The sequence below is a fragment of the Camelus ferus genome, chromosome 31 (assembly GCF_009834535.1).
Source record: "Camelus ferus isolate YT-003-E chromosome 31, BCGSAC_Cfer_1.0, whole genome shotgun sequence".
Classification (NCBI taxonomy): domain Eukaryota; kingdom Metazoa; phylum Chordata; class Mammalia; order Artiodactyla; family Camelidae; genus Camelus; species Camelus ferus.
This window is the reverse complement of record NC_045726.1, coordinates 7,410,902-7,433,291: the sequence shown is the minus strand read 5'-3', so window position 1 is coordinate 7,433,291 and position 22,390 is coordinate 7,410,902. Positions and strand designations below refer to the sequence as shown.

General features: G+C 38.3%; 1 protein-coding gene across 2 annotated transcripts in view; it reads left to right on the top strand.

The window, feature by feature from the left end:
- Positions 1-22,390, top strand: part of GLRA3 (glycine receptor alpha 3) — a 139,784-nt gene that overhangs the window by 57,648 nt on the left and 59,746 nt on the right. For both annotated transcript variants that reach the window (XM_032470877.1, XM_032470876.1), the window contains exon 4: positions 17,249-17,472. In XM_032470877.1, coding sequence (XP_032326768.1) covers positions 17,249-17,472 — 224 coding nt within the window. The remainder of the gene's footprint in view (positions 1-17,248; positions 17,473-22,390) is intronic.

Below are 22,390 nucleotides of genomic sequence, written 5' to 3'. Positions count from 1 at the left end.
TTTAAATTTTTGACAATAGGCTCCGTGGAGCAGCAGTCCAGTCTGACATATTCATACGTATTCATTACGTCACCAACAACTAGGGTAATTCCTGGCACACAGTAGCTTGTAAGTGCATGGTGTTGAATGAATGAATGAATAAATAAATAAATTTATTGGCTAGCACAGAATATTGTTTCTAAAAAGAGAACTTTGATATTGTGTACTTGACACAAGTGGATAAACTTATTTTTGCTACCTTGCAATGTGTTTTATTTTTGCAGTCTGAGTCCTGGCCACCTTCTTAAATTGGCACTTCAGGTCCTAAAACAGGAGCTAAGCAACTCTAGTGCAAAAGTTAATGTTGGCTAATATTGCCTACATGATGAGCTTGGCTTTTTAAATTCACATATTCCCATGTGATTTTATAATCTTCCCTCAAAAAGAATTTGCTTTTTCAGCTGTATTGATGGAGAGAGAAATTCATTAAGAATGATAAAATTTTTGCGAATAGTTCTCTATGATAAGAAGTTAAGCTGTTATACAGTGCTTATGGTGATTGAAGAATAATGTCTAAAAATAAAAACTATTAAGATGCAAGTATTTCGGGTATCAACTAGGTTTCTCAGTAGTGTTTCTCATGGCGATTGGAAGTAAATGTGTATAATTCAAATAGTCCACTTTTTTTCCTGTTCTGTTTGTAATCTTTCCCCCAAATGAGTCATTGGTTCTTTATCTATTGCCAGCCAGTTCAGTTCTTGTAAAGGTACTTTCACTTTATGAGTGCCATAAAAGCATTTGGTGACTAGTTCCGTCTAATTTATATTTCTAGATTCAATAATGTTAGTGTAGTGTATGATTAGATGGAAGTTATTTCATTTTCAGAATAACCTGAAAGCGTCCTGCTATCTTTTTCACTTTATATCTGTTAACATCTTATCCCCACTGTCTTATTTTTCTTACTTTGAGTAATAAGTAAAGCCTAGCCAAATATAACAGTGGAATTGGTCTGAAAGATTTTTAATTTCAAGCATGAGTAACCAGTGACTGGCATCATGAATGTGTTCTGAACTATCATTTATAAACATGAATTAGACACAGGGCATATTGATGGGAAGGGTTGCAGAAAGATAAGTATGCATGAAGGTTACGCATCCTGGTGACCCCATCCAAAATATGACTAAATCCCTGCCTGGTGTAGTCAGCCACAAGACCTTCCTTACAATCACAGTGTCTCAAAGAGAGACTGTCTGCAAATCCTGTTCACACAGGTACATTTTCTTATAAAGAATATCACAGAGAACACTGTTGTCTAGTTGTGCTGCAGTGTGGGTGAAATAAACACAATGTTTAAAAGGCCATTTGCAACTCTGTGGGGGAAAAGTGCCAAGGAGAAACTGATGCTAAGAGAACTGTGCGCAGAGAGGGGCGTTGCTGGGCACATCCTTCTGCAACGTCTCCCCTTTATTTGAACATACACCTTTTAGAGCTTCCTTTTACTCTGGTTGAGTAGCTTGGAAGATTAATTGTGTTTGGTTTAGGCATTTGAAGTATTTGGGTTGGAAAAAATGAGGAAGATAGGAGGGGTATATGTAGGATCAAAGACATATGTCACTTAATTTAACTTTCCTCTTTCTGCCTGCTGTAAAGCTGATTCAGAATGAAAGGTGACTTTTATCTGCACAGGATCCTCTCTAGAGGAGGACATTTTATATAATTCCCTGTTAGCAGATCATCCAAGTACTTTTGTTGGCCACCTAACAGGACGCAGAAATGACCTGATGTCACAAAAGGTTCATAGCAGCATCCTTCGTGGCATTTATCACCAGACACCCCTTTCTAAGAGAATTTGATTTTCTGAAAGAGGATACTCCAAAATGTCATTTCAACCTCTAAAGAGAAAATGGGCAGCAAGATGGGGAACTGTGTTCCCTGAGATGATTGGCACTAGTCATGATTTGTTACTGAGTCATGGATTTAGCATGTAAATTAATGTGAAGTCCTTGGCCATCCATTTAAATTGCAAATAGCTCTTCAGCTGTGATGCTGGATCTCTGGCAGACAAACGAGCTAAGGTTGACACTGGCATCCTCTAGACCAGTTAGATGACACATTTCTGTTGCCCTGATGAAACTAACAGCCCATCTACAAAACAAGCCAACTAACTATGTTTCAGATGGGCTCGAGCTGGCCAGGCTCACAGGACCTGGGGCTGTGTTACAAGTGTCCCATCAAACACAACAGGTCAGGCTGCAGAGTCGGGCAGCTCATGCTGCTTGGGGAGCCAATTAGAAGACGGAAAAAAACCATCATCCCTCCACCGTGATGCGTCTATAGCCCCAAAATGAGTTTCGTACTTTGAGATTTGGTTTTTAAAATAGAAGGGAAATCATTTTCTCTCAATCTCATCAAGGAGCCTTGATAACAGACCATTTGTCCTCTGGGAGAGCACAAAGAAACAGGTTTATTAGCACATCTGTATTACTATAATCTGCACCACCTTTGAAAAATTCTTAGTCATTTCTTGGAATATCGCCAACACTACAGAGGCTAGCTGAAGCATAAAATAATCCTGCCACAAAGGTGTATTAAGAGGTTTAATTAACAACAATGAGCTTATAACATATATCAACGTTAAGCAGATAAACTGCAAATATTGACAAATTGCAGTCCCCGGCTGCTGTCATCTGCAAAGCTCATTCGCATTACATGTAGATGACAATGAGTCTTGTTTCTCGTCTTAGGGTAGGGAAGAACTTTGGGAGTGCTTGCTTCTCCCCTAAGTCTTCCAGCCCAGCTGAGACTTCTTTCTATAGGCGTTTGGAATTAGTGAAGAATTCCTCCCTACTTGCTCTTACTGAGCTCTTGTCTCGTTCTCTTTCCACTGGCGTTGCCTCCATCCCTTCCGTGGTGTTAGGCAGTGATGTTGTTTCACTTCCAGACTTCCAGGAGCCTTTGGCCTGGCCCATGACTCCCCCACCTTCCCGAGGGAATAAGAGAGTAGCCAGATCCCTCTCGGAGCTGATGAGATGAAACTCAACCCCTTTCTTTGGTGGAAGTCATTTTGTTTGCTTTGAGTTGTTCTTTCACTGGCTTCCTCTTTCCCAGAGCCACACCAGGTCCTCCTGCGGTTTCTGCTCACCCCATCTCTCAGTGCTCACTGGCCATTCTGACATGCCCTGTGTTACATGCTTGTTACATACACATCCCAAGAAGCGGCTACTAAAAAGGCTAAAAATTCAGATTCCAAATATATTTTTACTCTTTATCATACTTCAACTCGCCATAAAGATAATTACTATTCCTCACTCGTGCAGCATAAAATTAAATATGGTTAATCAAAACTTGACAATGGACACGGAAGAAATGAATACACTCTCTATCCCTTTTTCTCTTTAGTTTTTTTCTAAGGCGACGTTTCTCAAACTTTTTTTCCCCACTAAGCCTCCTTTAGGAGACTTTTGAGACATCTTTTCCCCTATTGCCCTCCCCATGAAATTTTAATAATTCAGATACACTGTACATCTGTTTATATACATTGTGCATATCCCTGGATTATACATAAAATGAGTACAGCACAGTTATCTATAATCAAAAAGTACTGAAAATCACCAAAAGTCTATCAGTGGGTGAATTAACACTCTGGTACGTCCATACAATGGAATGTTACTCGGCAACCGAAAGGCACAAACTGATACACACAATTAATTAAGCTAAGTGAAAGAGCAGACTCAGAAGTTTAAATATTGTATGATTTCATTTGTACGATATTCTAGAAAGGCCAAAACTGTAGGGATGAGGACTAGATGGATAAGTATGGATGGAGATGGTTTAACCATAAGGGGCAGCACAAAGGAATATTTGTGGGTGAGGAGTCTGCCCTGAGTCTTGATTATGGTGTTGGTTACACACCTCTATGCATTTGTTAGGATTGTAAATGTATATTTTTCTGAATTAAAAATGAAGTATAACAACATTAACAATATAACAGCTTAAAAAACAACCATTTTTTGACATCTCATAATTATGTGGTTCAGAAATTTGGACTGAGATTAACTGGGTGACTTTTTACTCCACTGTCATTGACACAAGCCATTCAGTTTTATTCATCTGGAGGATCGGTTTGTCTGAAGTGTTCAAAATGGCTTCAGTAACACCAGGTGTTTTAGTGGGGATGGCTGGAAGTCTAGACTCGGCAAGGACTTTTGACCAGAGCACCCCCAGGTGGCCTCCAGCACGGCTGGGTAGCCTCCTTGCTCCAGTGTTTCAAGAGACCTGGTGAAAGCTGCCAGACTTCCTGGCCATCTTTCATTAGACATAATCTTCTTCCTGGTGACAAATTACTCACATTCTTCCAACACACAAAATACACCCCCCGACAAGCTTCCTTATTCCATTATGGCGTTGTCTTAAATTCTAGGGTCTTGCCATAGAAATCAGGTCCAAGTGTAAATCAGACTCCCAAAGGGCAGATCTTGATGATGCTCCTCTTGATCAAAGGATCTTTAGATTTAAGATGTAAGACCTCTACCCCATACACTGGCATGTCAGCATGCATTCAAAGGTGATGTAAGGACAGAATAACTGTGGTAGACACTCCTCTTCAAAAGTGGGGGTGTCGGGAGCCCACTGCAGTCACTGCTTCCAGCAACTCGGAAGTCTAGGCAAGACCCTCCCTCCAGCTGCATGATGAGGGCCCAGCCATGCTCCCTGCAAGTGATTTCTTTGTGGATCTGACTTCACCACCATAAGGGCTCTGGGTTCTGCCTTCTAAGTCATCTTTACTTTTTTGTGAAAAAAAAAAAAAAAAGGGCCATGTTTGCTGCTAAGTTGCCTTTTAGTCTACCTCCTGCCCACAGAACTTTGAGAACCTCCCAAGCTGTTTGTACTTGGAATGGTCCTTGTCCACTTCACGGTGCTTCTGCCAGTTGAATTCTCTGACCATTTTTATGGCTTTCCTCTGCATCTCCACCTTGGACTGGGAGTCAGAATTCTGTGGGATAATGCTGTTAAGATTCTTAGAAACCTTTTAATTGCATTGAGAAAATTCATGAGGCAACTTCTCAATCTTCGGAAGGATAAAACAGGGTTTCACAGCTACATCCTTAGAAGATTTTTCCCCGGAACCCATAGAGAAGTGAAGTGACATTTTTAAGATTTTGCCCAGAAACCTCCTTAGCCAAATACAACAGTTCATTAGTCGCATTTTCTGTTTTCCACATGACTGAGATGACAGTGTTGCCAGACATTCTGCCACTACGAAACAAGGGTGGTTTTTTTTTTTTTTTTCATCCTCTAATAGCAATTTCCTCCTTATCCTTTCCACCAACACAGCAGTGTCCAAAGCCCTTCCAGCTTCTGCCTGCTGCCTGGTTCCAAAGTGAATTAATTGCACACTTGTTAAGGTTTTTCTCACTCCAGCACACGTTTCCGGTCACCTAACTCCAGTCCAGTTATGGCTCCATCCCGAACTACCCCCAAACTTGGTGGCTTATAAAAACAAACCTTTTGTTACATTTCACAGTTTTGTAGGTCAGAGTTTTGGGCAGGTCTTCCGGGACTTTTTCACATAATTCCACGGAAGTTACTCAATGGGATGCAGCTGGTGGATGGACATTGGGCACATAGGAGAAAATAATCAACCACCATAAAAGAGACTCTGCCGTTGAGATGGTAGCACCTGCAGGACCAGCGTATTCAGTGCCAGGCAATGAGGGATCAGGGCCTGAATGAAAATTGGGGCGATCTCAGTTTTTGCTCTTGTGCTGTAAAATGGCTTTGGGGAAGACACTTAATTTATTCCACACATTCTCATCACTTAAAATAATTTTCCTGTCATGAAAGTATTCAAGTATCAATATCAAGCTGATTTCACAGAGAAAATAACATGTCAGTAGATTCAGAAATGGGCCAGGACAAAATTATAAGGTGGAAAATGGAAAAATCATATTTAAATATTTCTAAAAGTTTTAGCATCCCAATTGTGCTGAACCCACTCTAGAACTTGCATCTAATCAAGAAAGTATGTCTTCAAGTTTACAAATTCTAACAGAAGAGCATACCACAGGCTGCCAATTATTTTATAAAAAGTGAAAACACGTGGAAATTTGTCAGCTTATATTTTGCCTCTGATGATACCCCATGCCCTAATGCATACTCCCAAATGTCTGTAAATACAGAAATATTAAAATGTGTAGTGTTTTCTACTCAAGAAACAAAATACTTAATGATTGATTACCTTTTCCTTTTAAGTCTGATTTTGGTGGGTTGCATGTATACTATTGTTGTAAGAGTACATTGTGGATTTTTTAAGTGGTTGTTTCATTTGATGCAGAAGAAGCAAACCTTTCGTCTGTTTCTCTCAAGAGCCATCCTAAATGAGGCTGCAGTCATCAATAATCGTTTCTAAAAGCAGTTAATTCCTCTTACAGCTTTAAAGTGCAATGAATAGCCTTCACACAGCTTCTTGGCCAATCTCCAAATCAACAAACAGCTAGTTAAGAATTATCTGAAGTGCTCAGAAGCAAAACATCATTCCACATATAATTTAATTTCATCCTGAACATATAATATTTAGCTCACTAAAACTTTTCCAAAGTGGAACTTTTTTCTTTTACTATTCAACTGCTACCATGTCGTAGTAAATAATATATAATATAAGCCCTCATGAATCAAAAGATTTCCAAAGGTCATAAGAAGTTTTTCAGAAAAACCACTGAAAACTGAAATATTGATTAAAATAAAAAAGTTATATTTTAAACCTCTATGTTAAGAACAATATTTACTGGAATAATTTGTATGCATGACCAATTAGACTGCCCTCTGGATATATGCCCAGGAGTGGGATTGCTGGATCATATGGTAAGTCTTTTTTTAGTTTTTTGAGGCATCTCCATACTGTTTTCCATAATGGCTGCACCAAACTGCATTCCCACCAACAGTGTAAGAGAGCTCCCTTTTCTCCACACCTTCTCCAGCATTTATTGTTTGTCGACTTTTTAATGATGGCCATTTTGATTGGTGTGAAGTTCTATGTGTTTTAAAATACACTTTAAAAACACATATATAACAAACCTTGGCAATGTTACGCTAAGTGTATTAAGTCAGACAGAAAACCATATATTGTATAACTCCATTAATATGAAATATTCAGGCAGATATACAGAGATAGAAATCAGATTAGTGGTTGCCAGGGGCTAGAGGGGAGGGGGATTTGAGAAGTGACTAATAATGGGCACAGGGTTTCCTCCTGAGGTGATGAAAATGATGCAGAACTAGGCAGGGTGATGGTTACACTATGTTGTGAATGTACTAACTGTTACTGATGGTAAATGTTACATGTATTTGACCACAATTTAAATTAAAGAAAAAAAACGCATAAAATATAATCCAGTTTACGTCAGACGTTTACGGGAACACTAGTTCGAAGAGCTTCAAAATTCTTACTTTCTGGTGCAATTATCCATCCTTTCAAGTGTGAAATGTCTCTCAGCTATCCTCAGAAAAGTTTTCTTCCTTTTAGTGGGTCCTTAGAACTTCTTGCTTGATTTGAGGAGCTCTTATAATGTTGATTGACATTAGGATGTTTTGAGGACCAAACAATGGTTCATTTTCCAAAAGACTTGGATCTTTTCTGATCCAAATCATATATTCCAGTAGTGGAACAATTACTTAATGGAAATCCAAAAAATGAATACTAAGCAGATCACTGCCTACATGTCATTAAATATACAAATTGAAAATTAGTAAGTGCTGTGATTCATTTTAATATGCAAATTGTGTGATTAACATTAAGTAGAAATAAAGTGAACAAGTGAGCACATTCTATGTAGGGTATAAATTTTAGATATAAATCTGGGGTCAGGAATGGAAGTGGTAGGGACAGAATTTCCATGTCTATGTTGCTTCAGCCAGGGACACATATAAACTTCCTCTTCCTACCTGGTATAATATCGGATGGAGCAAACAGAAGTTCAGGAACTGATCTGGGCAGAAATATGAGGCAGGACATGATGCCATTTTCCCTCAATCTGTAGGTTTGTTGGCACAACTTGCTGTGAAGGAGACAAAACATTCCACCTGCTGTCCAGCCCAGTCTGTGAGAAGGCTGAGCACTGGGCATACAATTTGCAGACACAGGGGGACTGAATAGGAATGCAAGAAGTGAGCACTGGAGGCAGACGAGCATCACTAGATACGTGGAACCTACAAGCGCGATGAGCGCATTAAGGCAGAGAATCATTTGGTACCCTCCAACCAAAGAGCAACACCAATGACTGCTTTTTATTGCTAGGAGTACCGGCTCTGTGCGGGTCTTTATCTCTAAAGCCAGGCATCCTCAAACTGGAGGAGCCATACTTATTGAAAGAAATCTCTATCAGCTTCTTGAAGAATGTTCTCGTGGCCCAAGCTTACCTGCCCAGAACTTCTACCCGTGGAGTGTGAGCACTGGGCAGTGTTCTAAATGAATATAGCCTTTTACTGCCTCTGCTGTGGTTTAATTTTCAATCTTGCTATCCTCTGAATGTTTTGTCCTCTCCCCCGGCCCCAGCCAAATTCATATGTTGAAATCCTAACCATCCCCCAAGGTGAGGGTATTAGTGGGTGGATCTTTGGGTGGAACCCTCATGAATGGGATTAATGCCCGTATAAAGAGATCCCCAGAGAGCTGGCACCCTAATCTCAGACTTCCAAACTCCAGAACTGTGATAAATAAATTTTTGTTTTTTACAAGCCACCTGGTCTACGGCATTTTGCTATAGTAGCCTGAGCAGACTTAAGACACATCTCACGTCTGAAACAGAGGTCTCTGAATGAAGTGTAGAGTGTTACTTCATTGACTCAACACACTTACGCTCTGACCAACCCTGATAAATCATACGAATTTAAGCAACTGTTTCCTTTAAATACTATTATTATAAGAAAGAGCCTCTTAAATTCTGAAAAACAGGGATCGATTTTGTGTTTCATTTTCTATTTATCTTTGAGAATCTACTTCAATTCTTTGGAATTCTTTATATGCTTCCCGATTTGGTACATAATTAGGTTTCTTTAAAAACAATTGTAATTTTAAAATAATTCTGCCATTTCCTGGAGAATCATTAAACATACGGATAATGAAGAAGTCAAGGGGAGATTTGAAATAACCTTTCCGAGTCTCTGAATAGTTCTTAGAAAACTGCTTTCTTCCCTGTTGGTTTAGTAAGTCAGAACTGGAATGCACTTTCCCAGTGGGCCATTATTTCCGAGTCAGTGGTCCCAGAGGACCACCCTCCTTGTGGTGGGGTCCATAGAGCAGGTGGTAGGAGCCACATGGGGGATGCCACGGGGTTGACATTAGGAGCAATTGTTCTGCTGTTCACTATTAGTGCTCTGCATTTTGTGAGGCTTGGGGACCTCGTGTTGTACCGTACTTCAGAATTAGAAAATGGTACAAAACTAAACCAGTGAGACCTTCGTTAGGAAGTTTGCACTTTATCCTTGTTTCTTGGAAAATAGGAGAGTTATTTTCTGATCATTTTGAAATTAGCCAGGATCTCTGATTAGGACTCCTAAAAACAGGAAAGATTCTGAGTTATTTTCTTCCCATTTGGCTGTGAATCCAGTGATTTTTTTTTTTTTTTTTTGCCTTAAATGTTCTACCCTCTTGAGTGACTAGCAAAAAAAAAAAAAAATCTGTTGTTCTAGAACTTTCTTCAAAAAATGAGAATGAGAATATATGCAAATCAATGAAAAATATGTATCATTTCTTATTGCTGCTGTAAAAAATTGCCACAAACTTAGTGGCTTAAAACAACAAAAATGTATCATCTTACAGTCCTGGAGGTCAGAAATCCAGCTGAAAAAATTTCACTAACAACTCCTTCCTTCATCTGGCACTGCAACTATTTCCACTTTTGCATATTATCATTTATGTCTGATCTGCATAGTTATATTTTATTTAATTAAAAGTATAAAACATAGCCTATTATTTGATATAATGCTTTTTAATTGTCACTTCCCCTGACCACTGGCTTTCTCTATTATAATTTATCCTTCTGGGATCCCAGTGTGATGTAGATTACTGTAGGCTTCCCCATTTTATCCTAAAAGACTCTTAACATTAAAAGAAATTTACCTTTTTCCTTTTCTCCCACTATTTAAATTTGGGATATTTCTTTAGCTCTGTATTCTACTCAAATTCTCTTTTCAGCTGTTTTTTAATTTACATGATTTAACACATCCATTAAATCTTTAATTTCAATAATTGTATTTTTATTTAATTTATTATTCTATTATTTTTCAGTTATGTCTGGTATTACAGCTTCCTATTATTGACTTTATATTTTATTTCTTTAAATACATTTTACATGTTTATTTTCTATTCTTGATCTGCTATTTCCATTGGATCCATGTCTGCTCATGTCTGCTTTCTTTTGTTTTTGATAAAATATTGTTGTAATTATGAGTTCATATTTGAATGAACTTAATCTGTGATAATCTCGAGGATCTAATTAATTAATCCTCAGTCACAGGTTCAGTTTTTCCACCTTGCAATGGCCCAAGGCTCAGTCTCCCAATACAGGCATTTTTATTTGTCACTTTGGACTTAGCTCACTCTTATTTTTGTTACTATTTTTGTCTTTAAAGAATCCTTTTATTTTCTTGTAAGACAGCAATGCTTTAGAAAAGTATATATAAATTAACATTATCCAGAAAGTAATTTTCTGTGGAAGGATATATATGTGTGTGTATGTATATATCACATGAAATCTTGAAGACTTGTTTTCTCACAGTGTTTTATTTTTCAGAAGACTAACGCCAGGTGAAAATCAGCAGAGCTCTTACCTACATAGTCTGTTCCTTCCACATGCCCTGCTTTTATTCATCTTGTGTTCCATCCCTTTCCTTGTCTAGACTCTTTGCCTCCAGGTGGCAGACAAAATGCATAATTTAATTGTATAACCCTCAGAACATTGCCTGCTACACAGAAGGTGCGCAATAAATGCCAAATGAAATAAATAATAAATTATAACATTAAAATTCAGCCAAATTCCTATACTGATCATACAAAAATATAGTGTTTCCTGGATTTTCTGCCCAATATTTTACAGGACATGTTTTATTATGCCCCTACTGTTTGCCCAGCTAAATCTTTTTCATTTTGAAGACCAAGCCCAATTAGATTTTCCTCTGGAAATCTTCCCTAAGCCTCCCACCTTGGTCCCTATTAGCTCCCCCTTCCTTGTGTTTCCGTAGCTTGCTGTGCACGCCTCCAACAGAGCACTTATAATGTAAAAATGTAATCATCTGTTTACAGTCTCTCTTCTACAACATAATGAACAGCTTGACAGCAGAGATTATCCTTCAGAATTGTATCATAAGCACTAAACTAAATGCCAGGTTGGCAATATATGATAAATAAACATTTGTTGAATGACATACTGGGGTAAATTTTATAATAAGTGAAAACTCATATGACTCTCAAAAATTTTTTCAGTAATTTAATAAGGTTAAGTACCACCTCTTGACAACAGCATCAAGAACATCACCAACGATTTCAAAAATGGGGCTAGAAACTGAATTCTCTAACCTGGAAAAGAATATCCTTTGCCAAAGATGAATGAGTATACTGAATGTTGAATTTGTAAAACCATTCTCATTAAATCAAATTATAAATAAGAAAGGCAGTGACAATTACCACTACAAACCCCATTTTAGATGAAAAATGTTATAATCAATTGGAAAACATTCAAGTGTTCAGAAAAAAATGTGCTATATGGTGTTTATTTTGGTGCTATTTTGTGATGACTATTTTTACCATAATATTTTCAAAAAAATATTTAGAAATATTATCTGCTTTTAGAAACATTTTTTAGAGATATCTGCTGATATGTCTGGCATATTCTTTTTTAGAAATACTTTATACTCCTACATTTTGCTCAGATTTATTGAGACATAAAGCAAAAATGTATTTGCTGATTGAAAATAAATGCCCACATTTAAGTTTTTCACAAATAGCATAATCCCATATGCACTAGACCCTAATCAATCATGTGAAAAATTGCTTGTATAAGAAAAGTGCATCACATAGCCATCGGAATGATGATCAAGAATACCAGGAAATGCATAAAATACATTCAGTGAAAATAAAAGATGGCAAAACGCCAAGTACGACATAATTTCAACTATGTGAAACTGTATGGGAAAAAGAAAAGAAAGAAAACAAAGGCATCAAGATATCAACAGTGGTAGGACTGCAGCTATGTCTTCCTGGCTCTGTAACAGTAGAATTTAAAAGCACCTGAGGCGGGGTGGGCGGGCCAGTGCGCATGTGTGTGAGTGAGGGCGGGGGACAGGGAGACAGAGATGCAGAAACAGAGGGAAACAGGGGAGGAAGGGGAGGAAAGGGCAGAAACGAGGGAATGGGACGGCAAGGAGAAGGCAAGGAGAAAAAGGGGTAGGCTGCTGGGTTAGAAGTTGCCTAAAAATACCAGGGAGTTTAAAAATTAACTGGATTAAGGGGGAGGGTGTAGCTCAAGTGGTAGAGCACGTGCTTAGCATGCTCAAGGTCCTGGGTTCAATCCCCAGCACCTTCTCCAAAAATAAATAACCCTAATCCCCCCTGAAAAAAACCTAATAAAAATTAGCTGGATTATGGACTATAGGAAGGAGAAACACTCAACTTTGTTAATATTAGATGATTATTACTTCCCTGCTTTTTTTCTAATTGTTAATTTCCATCAGTTTCTAGCAATCTCCATATACTTTACTAGACAGCAAAAGATGAAAGTAATATTCTGTATGTCATTTTAGCTGATACACTGGGTTGTGCTTTCTACTAACTTTGGTCTCCCAACAGGGTACCTGTCATGGGCAGATGACACCGTGGCAACTATTAGATTTAATCTGAGAGCATTTAGACTTGGTGCTTGAAATTTCCTATCAGGGGACATGCTGATCAGTGAACCCCCCAATTCCTTACCCAAGCAAACAAACATAAACCACATAAACCCAGAAGCTCTGTATTAGTTCGTCAAATGTTTGGTTTGCATACAAGGCAACCATAAGTGGCAGTATATCATGTAGTCAGTATATCGTTAAACCCTGAAACCGGAACCCCTGGGTCTGGATAACAGCTCTGCCAAGTATCAGCTGTGTAATCCCGATGAAGTTCCTGAGGGTATCTTTGTCCCATAGTTACATCCGTGAAGCTAAGCAAATAATAACACCTACCCATAGATTTGCTATGAGGGTAGGAGGAGTAAACTAGAAGCCCCTAGGGTAACATCTAACACAAAGTGAAATGTTAACAGCTGCGTTTACTATGATGGGAAAGGACTTTACACACTCAAACAGACAAATTTAATACATGTGTATGTGTGTGTATTTATAAAGAGGGAGGAGGAGCAACTGAATAAAGACAGAAAACATAAAAGTATAGAAATGTTGAAACACAAAAGTTAACAAGTTTATCATGATAGTTCTGCAAACCTTCAAAGACACTATTCGCCAGATGTCAACATCGCAGTTATCTGTCCCAGGTTCTTCTCTGGCAGATTCAAATATCCCAAGTTCAAATCGAAATGCCCCTGGGACTTCAAAACTAATTTAGAAACAGAAAGTACAAGCAAATTTCTATTTAATATGGCTTCTAATTTTGAGGGTCTAAAAACTTAACATTTAATGAGTGTGGTTCTGAACACTTTATGTGAATCGGCCCGCTGCTCACAAAAACCCTATCAGAGGAAATGCTATTATAATATCCCAATTTCACAGTTGAAAGAACAAGGCACAGGGAGATTAGAAAGCTATTTATTGAGAGAGCTGCTATTTGATCCCAAGAAGACATACTTCTGAGCCTCGTATATTAATCTTTAAAATATTTGCCTAATAGAATTATTATTTATTTGTACCTCATAATGTAAGAATTTCAAATACTGGATCAGAAAATGTAGTGTGGGTCTGTTATTTACTATGTGACGTACAGATGGAACTTAAACCACATTTTAATGGATACTTATTTTCAGAACCAAACGTGATACATCATTTTACTTGGTCACCAAGTGTTTTCCTGCACAATTAATTTAAAGTAATTAGAATAGTGTGCTACACTCTATTTTAATAATTATAATACATTTTGACTTCTAAAATGTCAAAATTAGAATTTCTATATTATGAAATAATATTTCTATCACTGTTGGACAATATTAATAACGTGCTGGTATGACATTGAAAAATAGCTTAATTATGCAACACACAAAAATGATGAAAACATAAAATTAACTTCTGAAGGGTTTGCAAAAATGTATATTTACAGCAAAAAGAAGTTTGTAGGGAAAAGGAATCATTAATGTCTGTCCTAAAATATTATGATTCTGTAAATATAAATGTCAATTCAGCGACCTTTATAAGACTTATGAATGAATCCAATGTATGTGCAGATTTTAGAAATGTGAGATACAAAATATTGATTTCATTCTCATGATATATCATCTTATACTTACTACTGTCTTTTTTTAAATTCACATATAACCTTTCTACATTTTCACCCTTACAGAAGCACAGCCCAGGTGAACAGGGGAAATTCTACTAATGAAACACTTAGTCTTTGTTTCAAGTGTAGTCAAAGAATGATTGAATTTCTAAACTGGGTTTAGTAAGTCTACTTAAATTTTTTTTGCATATGCTGCATACACATTCATTGGACTGTGTTTTACAAAGCTTGTTCTTTCTTCGGTCCACAGCCTTATTCTAAGCAGGTTATTTCAAACTGAGTTACAAGGACTCCTTCTAGGGTGTGCTATTTCACTGCGCCATTTTATTTACTCTTTCCTTTCTTTTCTTTTCCATTACGGTTTATTACAGAATATCGAATATATTTCCCTGTGCTAAAGGAGCTTGGTGTTTTTTTTTACCCTTCTCTTTGGACATTTTCACACATGATCAGGATTCAAAAATAATTAACATCGTCAGTTGCTGAGCATAAATGGGATACCTTGGCTTTGAGGAATTAGGCCTAAAAATTTACTTTGAAAATGCTGAATGTGGTTGTTTGATAGAGAAACATCTCAGCGTGCAGATCAAATCCCAAACTGGGAGGGCTGTTAAAACTGACGTTTCTGGGTTTTCAGGAAATAGTCATTTTTTCAGTTTTTCTTTTGACCCTGGCCCTAAACCAAAGACCTAAACATAGCAAACAAAGAGAGTTCTGCTTATTTACAGAAAGAGCACAACAGATGTGGGGTAACATTTGGACTTGGTGACAGGTGACAGTTGACTTTGTCCTTGTGTGATTTAGAAACAGAAACTGAAAGGTCTTTTTTTAGCTCATTCTTGGAGCAAAAGTGTTCCTGGAAGATCTGAGATGGTGTCTATAAAGTTTATCACTAAAGCAATAAGGATGAGGAGAGTCAATCAAATTTTATTACATATACTGCAGCTTAAAAGAACTTTTATTTTAGCTTCACGGCAGAGAACAGCTCTAGAGTGTTCTCAGTCAGTAAATTAGTTACAGGAGAAACATACTTCATTTAAAAAATATATCTTAAGAATTGGTCCAAAAGGAAATTCTTTAGTAGTCAGTGATTTTTCCTGGCAGGCAGCATTATAACCTGTCTTGTTTCAGGCTTCCCCTAGAGGTCAGGCAGAGAGAAACTGACTTCGGTTTGATCACTGATTTGTTTAGTAACAGTTAGGCTGACAGACAGGTTGCAGAAAAGTGAGAGATGGGCACCAGCCATGGAGCTATGCGTCTTGGTGCTCTGAACCCTAGGCGGGGAGATGAGGGCCTGTCCTGGGCTGGTAGAAGCTTGTCATCTATCCCCATTTACGGGTTCTGCAGATCCTTGTGGCCAGTGAGATTTCCACATTATCACGAGCTTTGCGGTAAAAAGCTGAAGTGAACGCTGCTCTGTTGTCCCTTTGGAAGATACATGGGGCACCTAGCAGGCCGAAAAAAACATCATCTGATGTGTAACCTCAGTTACAGTTGGAAGGCAGGCGTCTCAGTGCGCAATGATCAAGGGAACACGCACATTTGTAACATTCACTGTCAGTCGGGAGTGTGGGATGAGCAGATACAAACTACTGTGTACAAAATAGATGAGCCACAGGGTCTTACTGTGGTGCCCAGGGAACTATGTTCAATAGTGTGTAATAACCTGTAATGAAAAAGAAGATGAAAAAGAACATATGTATATACACGCATAACTGAATCACTGTGCTGTCCACCAGAAATTAGCACAATACTGTAAATCAACTGTACTTCAATAAAAATAAGTAAACACTACAAACTCCGAATTGGACCTGCAAAAACAGGCAATCTCCTGGGTCTGACATCATGGAAGCCTTCTTTGTGATTGCTCAGTTACTCTATTCTGATGATGGAAATTTGGTATTCGAGGAATAAAAAAAATAGATGAAAACTGATATTCAGTTCCTCTGAGTATGTCCAGCCTTGGCTATTTTCCATGGTAATGAAGCTTTCTTAAAACCTTCGCTTTACTCATGCTTATAATGAAGTCTGTGTTTAATCTGCTTATTTCAAGTCTCTGAGGAAAACTGTATCAAGTCATAGATACTGGTTATGTTATATACTGAGTACAAATGCCACATATACACATGGCTACCAATCTCTGCCATTCTATACATTATCTTTGACTCTTAACTGAACTATGAAAGGTCTAATTGGGAAATCTCATAGGTCACATCTTAAGGGATTACTGGCAATAATGTTCCTGTATCATTCCCAAACCACCTTTTATTTTTACCAAATCACCTATTTCATTGAACTTACATGCTATGTTAAACACGAGAAAATGTGTCTTCATTGTAAAGGGAAGTACGTATGGTCATTTTAACAAAATAGACAGCTTTCAAGAAAATTTCTCTGAGTGCTTTCTGGATGCTAATGAATACCTACTAAAAGAAATGGTTCTAAATAATAAATGCAGAGCTGAAACTGCTTTATGCTAGTGTCTAGCAGCAATCCAATATTTTATTCTAACAAACCAAGAGGGTAAAATTTGAATGGAAACGCAAAATGTAAGCATGATAAAACTGTGTTCTCCTGTGGCCTTTTCTTTGCAGGCATATAGGTCACCAAAAACATAAGCAAAGCCTCAGAACTAGGGTGACCCTTGGTGGCGGTAATGAGGGAGGGCTGAGGCGTACAGGAAGCTCACAAGGGTGTCCGTGGCTTCTGTTATGATTCAGAGAAGCCCAGAGAATAACACTTAAGGTTCTAAACTTTTTAAAGCAGGCTTTCCCCCTCTTTCTGTCATCACAGGATTACAGAGTGAATATCTTTCTCCGTCAGAAGTGGAACGACCCTCGTCTTGCCTACAGTGAATACCCTGACGACTCTTTGGACCTAGACCCGTCCATGCTGGACTCCATTTGGAAACCTGATTTGTTCTTTGCCAACGAAAAGGGAGCCAACTTTCATGAAGTGACTACGGACAACAAATTGTTAAGAATTTTCAAGAATGGAAATGTTCTTTATTCAATAAGGTAAGCCATGGACTTAAGTTTCTGATTTCAGTGAAACAGAGTAGCGTTTTCTTTAGTTTTTAGTGAGTGTTTTGAAATTTTTGAGTAAGTGCTTTCATTGTTCCACTTAAGCTCCTCTAATATACCATTTCCTAAATATATTTAATCAGCAACAACATATCAAGGTCCAGATCCAGATCCCAGTTCCCGCTATTGTAAACAAATGGCTCAGGTTCTTACATCAGCCAAGTTGGTGCGTGGCTCAGAGGCACACTGGATGTAGCTGAATCACATGTTGTGATTGCATTTTTATGTATGCATACTTCCTTTAAATATTTATAGGTGAAGAAATATTTATGTTTGCTTGGAATCCACTTTCCATGAATTATTTCAGGTATATGCATTTTTTTAAGTTCTCCTTGAGCTTCTCCGGGCATCCTTTAGAGAAAGATCTTATTTACATTTTCGTTATTTATTATACATTTCTCAGAAGACCATGTAGGCTTTTAAAGCTAATACCAAAACATAACAAAAATTAATAGCAAAATGTAAACACTAATAATAACATTTCTTGACTGTCGAACATTAGAATCATTCAATTTTGGTTGTTCATTAAATATCAAACAGGTATAAATTCAGTAAATACCTATGTACAGCAATCTACTTGGTGATTTCTGTCCCGCCTGAAAAGTATTGTAAAATAAAATGATTATCTTAAATTTTCCATGATTATTTCCATCATTTAGTTCAGTTTAAAAAAAAGAAAGCAGGATATTAAGGCCAGAATTCATATTTCTTAGGAGAGATAATGTGCTCTATTTATAGGTACAGACAACTGCTTCAAAAATATTTGTATCACCAGGAGTATATTTTAGAAGTATCGAGGTAAATTTAATATTGGGGCTTTAGGCTGAATATTAATTCCTTAGATTTTATATCTCCATTTTCTCTTTTGTTAACTTTTCTTCTCATTAAGAATGGATACGTCTGATTTTGGGTGCGTCTGCCCACTCTCAGGGATGGTTGCTGTTTTCGCAGGTAATAGTGTGAAATAGAAATAACGGGAATGAAAATGTAATCTTAGTAGCTTAGTGATTTTGAAAACTTTTTTCTACAAAATCGTTTCATGAATAATGCAGGTCTCTGTATCCCAATACATTATATCTGGTTTTCACATTTTTCTATTTCATGTGAGCAAATTTCCCTTCAATATTATCATTTCCTAAGAATGACAAGGTGGCATCACTCTGCTGTGAACTGACACTTGCACCAGATTTCTGAAAACTAGCTAACATGTGTTCATATGCTCCTGAATTATTAATTGCTACATGGGGCATAAAGGGAGATTTCAGATCTCATCACTACTTAAGCCCATATGAATGACTGACTTAATGGTGAATCCTAGGTCTAAGCAAGAGAACTGTGAACTGTTTTTGGAAAATTACTAAAAACCGTAAGTGTCAAAGGCAGTGGGAAGATGGAGCAGACACACGTTTCCCTGTTTCGTCTTCTGAGTACAACTGAAAACTAAGCACAAAATAGACAGCAGACTCCCAATGACAGCTGTGAGAAGACGGACTAAGGGACTGGGAACCCAAGAAGCAACACGGAAGTGAATTCATGGGATTATTTTTTTCTTCATAAATTTCAGACTTGAGGATGAAGAAGTCAGCAACCTGGAAACACCAACAGGTACGGACAGAAAGAGTCCCAACAGAAGTCTGGTTTCTCCAGCCAATCTAGCGTTCTCCAGATCTTAGAAAAGGGGCAGGCTAGCAAGACAGAATCTCACTTTATTTCAGCCAAATACCGCAGAAGAAGATGTGACTCAAGCCAGCAAAGGCCGAGTGGGAAGCCCAGATGCCAATCTTGCTGGGCGGCGATGAGTCCCCCGGCACCCATGCCAAAGTGGTGCCAGGAAAAGCTGAAGAATGAGCTGGGCTCTCCTCTCCAACCAGCCTGTAGTTAACGTGGTGTCCATGGAGATCACGGGGAGAGCCAGGAATTCCATCTTCCCTGAGCAGTAACATAGCAGGCCTCTCCTTTCCTTCAGGCAAAATCCTAGAGGAATTTCAGAGGAGTCCTAGGGGAGAGTCGAGACTTTCAAAATCCCCCAGCAGTAACGAGACTCCCTCCCACCATGGTGTCGGGGAGTCCACGCAGGGAGCTGGAACACCCGGCAGCAACGAGGAACCCCTCCCCTCACATGTCAGTGGATGCTGATTAAGGAACCTGGATGTCTGCCTCTACCTGGAAGCAACATGGTAGCACCCACACCCCCTTGCCCTGATGGAGCAGCGTCAGGGACAGCCAGTGCCAAGAGAACATTTAAATAAGATCTGGGGTCTTATAAAATAATATAAAGATGTCTAGGCTTCAACCAAAAATTATTCACCATATGAAGAACCAGAAAGTTCTCAAGCTCAATGAAAAAAAAGACAATCAACGGTTGACAACGTCAAGAGGACAAGGATGTCAGCGTTACCAGACAGGCTCTGAGGTGGCCATGACGAAAATGATTTAGTGAGCAGTCACGATATGCTTGAAACAAATGAAAAAATAGAAAGACTCCGCAAAGAAATAGAAGATACAGAGTGGAACCAAATGAAAATTTCAGAACTGAAAAACACAACAATTAACATAAACCTAGTGGATGGGCCCAGGAGAAAAATGGAGAGGACAGAGGAAAGAATCAGTGAACTGTAAGGATAATAAAAATCATTCACTCTGACCAACAGAAATGACAGACTGGGGGCCAGGGGAGGACAGAGCCTCGGGGACCTGTGGTTGTATAACAAAAGATCTAACGTTCATGTCATTGGAGTCTCCGTAGAGAAGGAGCACAGGGTACAGAGCTACAAAAAATATTAGAGGAATTAATGGATGAAACTTGCGTAATTTTTGCAGAAGGTACAAAGGCAATGATTCAAGAAATTGAATAAGATATTCACACCAAGTCACATCATACGCAGACTTCCAAAAACTAAATACAGATCTTGGAAGCATCCGGAGAATAACAACACCTTACCTACAGGGGAAATACAGTTGAAATGGTAGCTAATTTCTCATCAGAAATCGTAAAGACCACAAAGACGGGACAGGTAATTTTCAAGTGCTGCAGGAAGGGACCTGTCATCCTAGAATCTTGTATCCAGTGAAAATACCCTTCAGGAGTGAAGGGGAAATCGAGACGTTGACGGATAAAGGAAGACGAAGAGAATTTGGCACAAGTAGACTTGCCCTGAAAATACAGCTCAAGGGAGTTTCCTAAACAGAAGGGAAACAATAAAAGAAGAAGGAAGGGGACATCAAGGGGGAAGAAAGCAAACTGTCGTCAGAAATATGAGCAAATAAAATAGACTTTTCTTCTCCTCTTGAATTTTCTAAATTAAACTTTGACATTTCAAGCAAAAAGCATAACAGTGATGTAGGGGACAATGAAAAGTACCCAATAAGAAAACATTTTTATTTTTAAGAATCACATTGGCAGAAATTAACAAGACTGGACGATTCAATGTTGCCTAATGACCTTTTCGTAGGCGCACAACTTGACCTTAACTGCTTGGGAAGATGGCTTGTCAGGGCACGTAAAATATGAAATTTGTTTATCCCCCAACTCAGAAATCCTGCATCTCAGGATTGACATTATTATGTGTCCACGTGTACACAGGACATATTTACAGACATGCCCGCTGCAGCACTGAGAAGCAAAAGACCCTGTTCATTCACTATTAAGAACATAGAACACAGTGACTACCCAGCGTCATGAAATGCCCTGCAAGAGACAGACCTAGATATATGCATGAGAAAGAGACTCCAAAGTATGTTTAAGGTTAAGGGCAATGTTTTATGCTGACTTTTGTTTAAAACATTCTATATATTTATTAGAACTGTGTACGTAAAAATGTACATAGATCTGAATCTACACAAAAAGTCATGAAGGATGTCCAACCATTGGTTAAGAATGACCAGCTGTGGAAATGAGCAGTAGAATTTGGGTGGGAATAAAGGTGAGTGGTAGATTTCACTATATATATATAGGCTTATATTGTTTGAGTTTTTCAGTCAGAGTTGCAAACTACTTACAGATCAGACACGTGTATTTTAAGTGACAGAGCCTCTTAACCTGACATCGTGGTGCTTGACTCCCCTGTGCTGTGGCTTCGTGGTGGATATCAGGAGACCCACGACAGGGGGCAGACAAAGCAAGTTGACTTCTTTTCCTGCTAATTTGAAAATTAACTTAGCGAAAGGTACAATTTATTTTTAATTATAAACTGCTTTTTCATTTCAGACAGATTTTGGGTATTATAGGTTGTCAGAATACATCCCCAGGTAGCATGGAATAATCATTCTGCAAAATTATAATGTCTAGAAGATTTCCATCGATAGGATTGAAATACAGTGTGTGTGTGTGTGTGTGTGTGTGTGTGTGTGTGTGTGTGTGTGTGTCCTGTATGATCATGGCTGTATAGTTGTTTATGTCAGGTCTTATTGGAATTGGAAAATGGTTCTATCTACTATGAATTGCCCACACTTTTCTAATATTTTGAGAAAAACTATGGAACAATCCAGAATTGCATCTTTTGCTTTTCCATATGGATTCAGGTGAGAGAGGTGGTATCTCTCAGGTCCTCATCTTTGTTTGCTATATCCTGGCTCACTTGATCAAGGACTAAATTTGGACTTTGTGTGAGTTGTTTTTGGAAACCTCACAAGACTTTGAAATTTTCAAATGGCAAACAGTTTCTTTGTTAACAAAAGTTGTGCTAGGGAAAAAAAAAAACTTGTTCAGTTTACAAGTGGAGCATCTGTGATGTTTCATGAGAGATCTGCTTTCCTGCTTGTTTAAAAAAAGAAGCAGAGTGTCCTGGAAAACCTGACCTGTTGAACTTACCCATTGGTCTGTACTTCCTCCTTAAAAACCACCAAAGGAAAG